We start from the raw sequence: 9446 nt of genomic DNA, 5'->3' as shown, positions 1-9446 counted from the left end.
GATATGTATATACACACATATCTATCTCTCTCTCTCTCGATATATTATTATAATATCTATCTCTCTCTCTACCTCCGTCTCCACAAGTCACAAATACTTTCTCACACCCTCTCTCTCTCTCTTTAAGTGTCCGTCTTTCTACAGTAATTTGTTTTTGTCTTCTCTCTTGTCTCCTCTCTCTCTAACACTGATAAAGCATCCTTTGAGCCGGACTTCCACAATCATTACTCTTAGAAAATCCTAGAAGATCCACTCAAACCATATCGTCCATTTTATTTGACACGGGCATAATGATGTAGAAATTGTATTTTTGTGACCAATTTTATGTTGATGTTCTTAATTTGGCAAGATTTTTGTTGACGTCGACCGATTCTGGAAACCTGGAATTTTAAGTGAAAGCATCCAAAGGATTACGAATTCCAAACCAAAATTGTGATTCCTTTTAATTAGTCTCGTTCTCGTTTAAATAAAAAAGTTAGTGCCTCCACTAAAATATATTATAGTATATGTTATATATGATAAAGTTAGTGCAGGGAGACAGACAGACTCGCATATAATATATATTATATATGCAAACCTCCAAATAGATAGATATATATATAGATATATAGATATATAGATATAGATAGATAGATAGATAGATAGATAGGATTATCTTCCAAAAAGGAACCGAGAAAAAAATTAAAGAGATGATGAGAGGGAAAAAATTAAAGAGATGGTGTTGCGGATTCCCCATGAAACATCACATCTCAGTTTTCGGGATTCACTTATTCATGGAGGTCAAGAGAGACAACTGACGGAGATCTGCTGTTTTGGGTTGTTATTATCTTCCTCGTTTTCTTCCCACTCCAGTCTCCATGGTCATGACCCTACAAGACGGTACCCACCTCTAGAGAGAGAGATGAAGAATCAGGTGAGAGAGCTAAGTAGAGATTTGAAAGTTGAAACCTCTCCCACTCTGTCTCTCTCTCTCTCTCTCTTTATCTCTCTCTTTCTGTCACTATTTATCTCTCTATCGGTCACTCTTTATCTCTCTCTCTCTCTCTCTCTCTCTGTCTCTCTTTATCTATCTCTCTCTCTGTCTCTCTTTATCTCTCTCTCTCTGTCTCTCTTTCTCTCTCTCTCTCTGTCGCTCTTTATCTCTCTCTCGCTGCCCTCTTTCTCTTTATCACTCTCTCTTTGTGTCTCTCTTTCTCTTTATCTCTCTCTCTCTGACGAGTCTCTGCATCTCTCTCTATTTATCGCTCTCTCTCTATCTCTCTTTGTCTCTCGCTATCTATTATTGCTTTAAATACTTTGACTGGCTGTCGGTCGTGGCCTCGTGAACGACGTCGTCCATGACATGGAATTTCTGTAAGCAATAAGCCTTTACTAAATTGTCATTGAAAATCGCGCTTCGCCCTGTTTGGGTGGGAGTCCCGGTAATCGGAAACTCCTCGGTTGGATGATACAGAGAGAGAGAGAGAATCTCTCTACGTAAATAATCAATGGAGCTTTTTTCTCTGATAAAAGGAACTCGAGAAACAGGCCTGCAACAAGCGCTGCCTCTCTATCCTTCTCGTTTTCTCACGTAATTTACGTTACAAATTTTCTCTCTTTTCTCGGTCAGCGGCGTCTTCCCTCCTGCAAACAAAAAAACTGGGATGGTTCACTGAAAAGAGAGATGTAGAGCGAAAGAAGTAAAGAGGCAGAGAGAGCGAGAGAGAAAAAGGGAGCAAAATGAACACTCACAGAAAGGTAGAGATTTGAAGAGGTGGAGGGAGAGAGATAAGACGCAGAGTTTGAGAGAGAACGACAGGGAAATGAAGAGGCCGAAGGGTGAGCAAGAGAGAGAAATGAAGAGGCGGAGAAAGCGAGAGAAAGAAAGAAATAAAGAGGCAGAAGAAATGGAGAGAAAACGAGAGAGAGACAGATGAAAAGTGGCAGAGATAGAAAGAGAAATAGAGATATGACGCGGCAGAGAGAGAAACAATAAGCAGAGAAAGAGAGAAATGAAGAGGCCGAGAAACGGAGAGAAAGAGAAAGGAAGAGGCCGAGAAAGGGAGAGAAAGAGAGAGAAATGAAGATGCAGAGAGCGAGAAATAAAGAGCCAGCGAATGAGAGAGAAATCGAGAAAGAGAGGTAGATGAAGAGAGATATATTCTATAAATAGAGAGAGATTGAGCGGGGCAGAAAGCGAGAGATTAGAGATAGGTAAAGACAGAGAGAGAGAGAGTTGAGAGATGTAATTTACAGACCTTATTTACAGCGGGTCATAGCGAGGTGAGATGGGTGAAGCCGTGGAAGTAGGGGAGGAGCTCTTCGACCTCCACCCGGGAGGAGGCGGAGCAGCTGCTGAGATTTCTGCTGCTCCGAGCGGTCTGGCCTTCGCAGCTCGTCTTCTCCACCTCCGCCGCGAAGAGGCCGTAAACTGGCCTGTGATCCGAGAACCGCGACTCCCCTCGCACGTACGATATCTGCCTCAAACCCCGCCCATACCACAGAATCCTATCGCACCTGTTGTTCCCCCACCCCATGCATTAAACACTTACTCCTCCGCTGAAGAGTTAGAGAGACAGGTGGGTCGAGAAGAGAGAGAGAGAGAGAAGAGACCTAGAGAGAGAAGTAGGTAGAGAAGAGAGCGAGAGAGAGAAGTGGGTCGAAGAAAGAGCGAGAGAGAGAGTGAGAGAAGTGGGTCGAGAAGAGAGCGAGAGCAAGAGAGAGTTTTGAGGGAGAGAGAGAACCAGAGAAAGAGAGTTTTGAGGGAAAGAGAAATGGGTCGAGATGAGAGCGAGAGAAAGAGAGAGAGTTTTGAGGGAGAGAGAGAGAGAGAGAAAGGTGGGGGATAAAGGAGATGGATGCAGAGAGCAAAGAAGTGGAGAAGTGGAGAAGTGGGAGGAAGAAAAGATGAACGTAGTCCGGAATGGGAGAAGTGAGAAGAAGGGAGAAGAGAGACGTGGAGACAGTTGACAGATAGACAAGAGAGAGAGAGAGAGAGGATGATAGAGAGAGAAGATGGGTCACGATAGAGTACCAGGCGGGTGTGCGACGCTTCTCCTTGCTGTGAAGGACGTCGCCGGCGTAGCGATCGGAATTGGTGGAGTATTTGTAGGTGGGCGGGAAGTAGATTCTTCCCTCGTTCCAGCCAAGAAAAACGCGCCCCAATCGCTGCTCGTTCCTTAGCTGCACCAATTGAGAAACAAACCCGCTTAATCTCCATCACATCTCTCTCTCTCCATCTTAGTTTCCATTCCAGTATCTACAATTACCTCAAACTCTAACTCCACCCGTATCTTTCTGCCCTTATCTCTATCTCTACTTACATCTAGGTCCATCTCTAACCCTATCTCTTTCTCCATCACTCTCTCTCTCTCCTCTCTCTGTCTCTGTCTCTCTCTCTCTCCTCTCTCTGTCTCTCTCTATCTGTCTCTGTCTCTCTCTCTCTCTCCTCTCTCTGTCTGTTTCTCTTTCTCTCTCTCTAAGTTTATTTACCTGGTCGTTTTCAAGGAGCACCTTCCAGTTGCGCATCTCTACCAGGGCCTTGGCGGCGCGATAGGAGAGCGCGATGCGATAGTTGAGATCTCCCAGCCATATTACCCGGCTGCCACGGACCGCGAAGAAGTGAGAGAAAGAAGTAGGAGAAGAGAGAGAAGGAAGATGAAAAAGACGAAGAACAATAACTAAAAGAAGATGAAGAAGAGAGAGAAAGAAGAAGCCTAGGAAGCAGAAGAAGTTGAAGAGGAGAGAGAAAAATGAGAAGAAGATTATGACGCTGAAGAACCAGAATAAGAGAGAGAGAGAGAGAGTAAGAAGAGAAGAAGACTTTGAAGTTGATGAAGCAGGAGAGAGAAAGAGAGAGGGAGTAAAAGGAGCAGAAGACAGAGGCTGATGAAGCAGAAGAAGAGAGAGAAAGAGAGAGAGAGTAAAGGAGAAGAAGAAGAAGAAGAAGAAGAAGAAGAGAGAGACTAAAAGGAGAAGAAAACTAAGAAGCTGATGAAGCAGGAGGGAGAGAGAGTAAAAGGAGAAGAAGACTAACAAGCTGATGAAGCAGAAGAAGAGAGAGAAAGAAGAAGAATCCGAAGAAGAGGGAGAAAGGAGAGAGAGAAAGAAGAAGAAGCCGAAGAAGAAGAAGAGGCTGAAGAAGAGGGGAAATAATAGGTAGAACGAAAAAGTGAGACAAAGAAGAAGCCGAAGAAGAGGGAGAAGAATAGTTAAACGAAAAAGTGAGACAAAGAAGAAGCTGAAGAAGAGGGAGAAGAAAAGATAGAACGACGAAGTGAGAGAAAGAGGAGGAAGAAGAAGAAAGAGAAGGGCGGCGATTACTCGTGGTCGAGGATGGTTTCGGGAGACGTGGCGCGGATCTGGCCGTTGAGTCGGGGGAAACGAGTCTTCCTCAAGATCTCGAGCACGTCGGAGTTTCTACGCAGCTCGTCCCCTTCCTTCTCTCCCGACGACAGATGCGCACACACGAAGCAGAAGCTCGTCCGGTGCAGCCTCAGACTTATCGAGATCGCACCCTGAACAACACAACCCACAACCCTTTCAGAACAAAACGCACCAATTTCTATCCAGAGAAAGAAGAGAGAGAGAGAGAGAGAGATTGAATTACGGATGAGAGATGAAGAGAGTTGCAGAAAACTGATAAGAGAAAGAGAGAGAGGTTGCTTGGGATGAAAAAGATTTGAGTTTTTTTTCTGGTTCGATGTAATGGTAAGTAAAGAAGCGCTGGAGTAGAGAGAGAGAGAGAAGAAATCCTGTTGCAGAAGACAGACGAGAAAACCGTGTGAGAGAAAGAGAGAGAGGAGAGACGCTGATGCAGAAGACAAGAGAGGAACCAGCGAGAGAGAGAGAGAGAGGAAAACGATGTTGCAGAAGATAACAGAAAAAGATAGCTGACCATGCAGTGCAAGAGAGAGAAGAGAGAAGAGAGAAGATAGGAGAAGAAGATTGCAGACGAAGCATTGCAAAAGAGAGAAAGAATGAAAGGAGAAAAACGGTGTAGGCGAAGAGAGAAGTGAAAGAGAGAGGAAACGTTTTTGCAGAAGATAGTAGATGAGCCAGGGCAAGAGAGACAGACGTGGAGGAGAAACGTTGGTATAGAAGAAAGGAGAGTAAGAAGAGCGAGAGAGAGAAAGAGCTAGGAGAAACACCGTTGCAGAAGATAGCAGAGTATCCAATGCACAGGACAGAGAGAGAGAGAGACAGAGAGAGAGAGAGAGAGAGAGAGACAGAGAGAGAGAGAGAGAGAGAGAGAGAGAGAGCGACGCTGCTGCCGGAGATAGGCGACGAACCAGTGCAAGAGAGAGAGACAGAGACAGAGACAGAGGGAGAGGTAGAGAGAGAGATGCTGTCGCCGAAGATAGGCGAGGAACTAGTGCAAGAGAGATAGAGATAGAGGGAGAGAGAGAGAGAGAAAGAGAGAACGACGCTCTTGCCGAAGATAGGCGAGGAACCAATGCAAGAGAGAGAGAGACAGAGGGAGAGAGGTAGAGAGAGTGTGACGTTGTTGCCGAAGATAGGCGAGGAACCAGCGCAAGAGAGAGATAGAGACAGAGAGAGAGAGAGAGGTAGAGACACAGACAAAGATACAGAGAGACACACTGAGAGATAGAGAGACACACAGAGAGAGATAGAGAGACACACAGAGGGATAGAGAGAGGCATTGAGAGAGAGAGAGAGGTAGAGAGAGAGAGGAACCAACGCAAGAGATAGATAGAGAGAGAGATAGAGAGAGAGGTAGAGACACAGACAAAGATACAGAGAGACACAACGAGAGATAGATAGACACACAGAGAGAGATAGAGAGAGGCATTGAGAGAGAGAGAGAGGTAGAGAGAGAGAGGTAGAGAGAGAGAGGAACCAACGCAAGAGATAGATAGAGAGAGAGATAGAGAGAGAGGTAGAGACACAGACAAAGATACAGAGAGACACAACGAGAGATAGATAGACACACAGAGAGAGATAGAGAGAGGCATTGAGAGAGAGAGAGAGGTAGAGAGAGAGAGGAACCAACGCAAGAGATAGATAGAGAGAGAGATAGAGAGAGAGGTAGAGACACAGACAAAGATACAGAGAGACACAACGAGAGATAGATAGACACACAGAGAGAGATAGAGAGACACACAGAGGGATAGAGAGAGACATTGAGAGAGAGAGAGAGAGAGGAACCTTGTTGCCGAGATAGCCCATGAGGCCGCGGCTAACGCAAGAGACCCGCAAGTCCTTAACCTCTTCTCTGAGCTCCCTCCGCACCCAGACAGTAAGAAAAACCCCGACCATCTGCTTACTCGCCACCAAACAAAACCGCCGCCCCTCCGCCACGCCCCCCAAACCACCACCACCATCATCATCATCAACAACACCATCACCATCATCACCACCATCATCATCATAATCATCATGATCATCATCGTCCATCGCAGAAGGCGCCATCATCATCATCCTGTCGCAGACGCTGAACCTTCTCTCTAGAGAAGGGTCGACGAATCTATCGCTCTTTTGCGAGTGGAAGGAGCGGCGGCGGAGCGCGGCGGAGGAGGAGGAAGAGGAGGAGAAGGGGTTGCGGTTGAGGGTGGTTGCGATCAAGGAGAGCCATTTTCTCGCCGGCGCGTTGTCCTCCGTCCCCAGAACGTTGCCGGCGTTTAGCGGCACGATTTCCTGAAACCTGCGCGGCCCATCTCGCCATTAAAATCTCTCTTAACTTGTACATTCATATGCGTGGGCGTAGAGAGGGAGATGGATTCGTGGGATGAGAAGAAAAAGAAGAGAGATGGATTCGTGGGATGAGAAGAAAAAGAAGAGAGATGGATTCGTGGGATGAGATGAGGGAGAGGGAGAGAGAGATGGATACATGGGATGAGAAGAGGGTGAGGGAGAGAGAGATGGATTCGTGGGATGAGAAGAGAAAGAGGAAGAGAGATGGATTTGTGGAATGATAAGAGAAAGAGGGAGAGAGGAGAGAAGAGAGAGATGGATTCATGGGATGAGAAGAGAACGAGGAAGAGAGAGAGATGGATTCGTGGGATGAGAAGAGAATGAGGACGAGAGAGAGATGGATTCGTGGGATCGGAGATCGGAGAGAGAGAGACTGAGAGAGGGCGACTCGGAGGCAGGAGAGAGACAGAAAGAAAGAAAGAAAGACAAGAATAGAGAGAGGGGGAGAGCGAGCCGGGGACCGGAGACATACTGAGCGATCGAGAGGAACAGAACGAGAGAGAGAGAGAGAGGAAGAGAGAGAGAGAGAATGACAGGAACAGAACGATAGACAGAGGGACAGAGATAGCGAGACGGAGACCAGAAAGAGACGATAGAGCGAGCGAGTCGGTGACCGGAAAAAGAGAGAGACAGTGAAAGAAAGAGAGGAGGAGAGAGAGCAAGTCGGAGACCGGAAAGAGAGAGAAAGAGAGAAGAGGAGGGCGAGCGAGTCGGAGACCGGAAAGAGAGAGGAAGAGAGAGAGAGAGAGAGAGAGAGAGAGAGAGAGAGAGAGAGAGAGAGAGAGAGAGAGAGAGAGAGAGAGAAAGAGAGGAAGAGCAAGAGAAAGAGAGAGAGAGAGAAAGAGAGGAAGAGCAAGAGAAAGAGAGAGAGAGAGAGAGAGAGAAAGAGAAAGAGAGAGAGAGAGAGAGAGAGAGAGAGAGAGAGGGAGAGAGAGAAAGAGAGGGAGAGCAAGAGAAAGAGAGAGAAGAGAGAGAGAGAAAGAGAGGAAGAGCAAGAGAAAGAGAGAGAAGAGAGAGAGAGAAAGAGAGGAAGAGCAAGAGAAAGAGAGAGAGAGAGAGAGAGAAAGAGAAAGAGAGAGGGAGAGAGAGAGAGAGAAAGAGAGGGAGAGAGAGAGAGAGAGAGAGAAGAGAGAGAGAGAAAGAGAGGAAGAGCAAGAGAAAGAGAGAGAGAGAAAGAGAGGAAGAGCAAGAGAAAGAGAGAGGAAGAGAGAGAGAGAGAGAGAGAGAGAGAGAGAGAGAGAGAAAGAGCAAGAGAGAGAGAGAGAGAGAGAGAGAGAGAGAGAGAGCAAGAGAAAGAGAGAGGGAGAGAGAGGAATAGAGAGAGAGAAAGAGCAAAAGAAAGAGAGAGAGAGAGCTAGTCGGAGACCAGAAAGAGAGAGGATGAGAGAGAAAGAGAGGAGGAGCAAGAGATAGAGAGATTAGGAGAGAAAGAGAGGAGGAGAGGGAGAGAGAGAGAGAGAGTGATTTGGAGACCGGAAAGAGAGAGAGAGGGCGTACCCGAGAACGTAGAGGTCTGCCGGCAGCGAGGTGTGGAGCCAATCGTCGAGATTGAGATACGGAGGAGGCGACTTCCCCCCCACGTTCCAAGTGCCGACGAAGATCCTACAACGAGGAGAAGCATTGTCGGGATAAAACATAAATCCCAGATAAATGAAGAGAGAGAAGCACTCCTCTCTCCCACCAGACGAAGAGAGAGAAACAGTCACCTGTACTGATGAAGATCCGTAGCGTGGCCGGGGTCGAGCTCGAACATGCCTCGCCGCGGCCTCTCTGCAATTTAGAGAGAGAAAGAGAGAACCCACGATAGTGAGAAGACAACGGAGAAGATTGCATCGCCAATTATAATAAAAATGGAATCTTGGGGGAATCCATGTTCTAAGAACATGCCAATCTCAAGACCCATGTGAAAAGAACGACGCAAAACCCAAGAGAGAGAAAGAGAAATAGAGAGAGAAAGTAGAGAGAGAGAGAGAGAGGGTGGTAAACCTTTGCAACAGGCATCAAGATCCGCATGGAAGTCCTGGCCTTTGGTCTTGGCGTTGAACCATTTCCAGACCAGAGTCTTCGACCACGACAGCTTCTCGGACAAAAATACGAGATAGAGAGAGAAGAGGAAAGTGATAATGAACGAGAAGACGAGCAGTGACCGGAAATCCCACGATAAAAAATCAATTCCGGGGAAAGAACAGAGTCTAAAACCTTGCTCTTTTTGGCGTTCTCATCTCTCATTGTCTCAACTGTTCTTCATACAGCCACCGTCTTCTCTCTTGAACACCGCTGCAATTGAGGAACAAGAAGAGAGAGAGAGAGGGAGAGAGAGAAATCGGCTCAGAATCGCTGAGAGGGATGACGAAGGGCAGTAGAAGGGGCCATGGGAAGGAATTTAGAGAGAGAAAGAAGGGAGACGACGCGGTATGAGGGAAAGAGGAAGAGAATGGAATTTCTGGCAGAGAGAGATAGAGAGAGAGAGAGATGGGGAGAATGAGTGCTCAGAGAAGGGAGCAGGAGAGGGAAAAGAACAGGCGAGAAGGCCTCAGGCTTGCAGCAAGCATCGAATTTGAAGCGAGGCAAAGTGCGGCAGACAATCCCTCTTTCTTTCTACCACACCTCCTTTATTGACACCCTCTCTCTCTCTACCTATCTATCCCTCTCTCTCTCTCTCTTTCTCTCTGTTTCTCTCTCTATTTCTCCCTCAACCCTCACATGATCTCCGACTTTTTCTCCCTTTCTCCTGTCTTTCACACCCTTGTTCG

The 9446-nt window shown here is 46.8% G+C and overlaps 1 protein-coding gene across 1 annotated transcript; it reads right to left on the bottom strand.

Moving 5' to 3' along the window:
• Positions 1-1348: 1348 nt before the first annotated feature.
• Positions 1349-9446, bottom strand: LOC144712128 (type I inositol polyphosphate 5-phosphatase 4-like). The gene is made up of 10 exons (XM_078586318.1): positions 8893-9446; positions 8680-8770; positions 8400-8463; positions 8191-8295; positions 6148-6643; positions 4303-4496; positions 3472-3580; positions 3014-3162; positions 2238-2496; positions 1349-1623 (listed from the first exon to the last, which is right to left on the bottom strand). Exons 1-9 carry the CDS (start codon positions 8920-8922, stop codon positions 2253-2255), a joined length of 1482 nt encoding a protein of 493 aa, XP_078442444.1. The 5' UTR covers positions 8923-9446; the 3' UTR covers positions 1349-1623; positions 2238-2252.

The sequence above is a fragment of the Wolffia australiana genome, chromosome 14 (genome assembly GCF_029677425.1).
Source record: "Wolffia australiana isolate 7733 chromosome 14, ASM2967742v1".
Taxonomy (NCBI): Eukaryota; Viridiplantae; Streptophyta; class Magnoliopsida; order Alismatales; family Araceae; genus Wolffia; species Wolffia australiana.
This window is presented reverse-complemented; position numbering and strand designations above follow the sequence as displayed.

Excerpts from the sequence above, each read along its gene's own strand:
- LOC144712128 (XM_078586318.1), bottom strand. The coding sequence starts at position 8,922 with ATGAGAGATGAGAACGCCAAAAAGAGCAAG. Across the intron at positions 4,497-6,147 it reads TGGGCTATCTCGGCAACAAG|GGTGCGATCTCGATAAGTCT; the intron begins GTTCCTCTCTCT and ends TGTGTTGTTCAG. Across the intron at positions 2,497-3,013 it reads AAGCGTCGCACACCCGCCTG|GTGCGATAGGATTCTGTGGT; the intron begins GTACTCTATCGT and ends GGGGAACAACAG.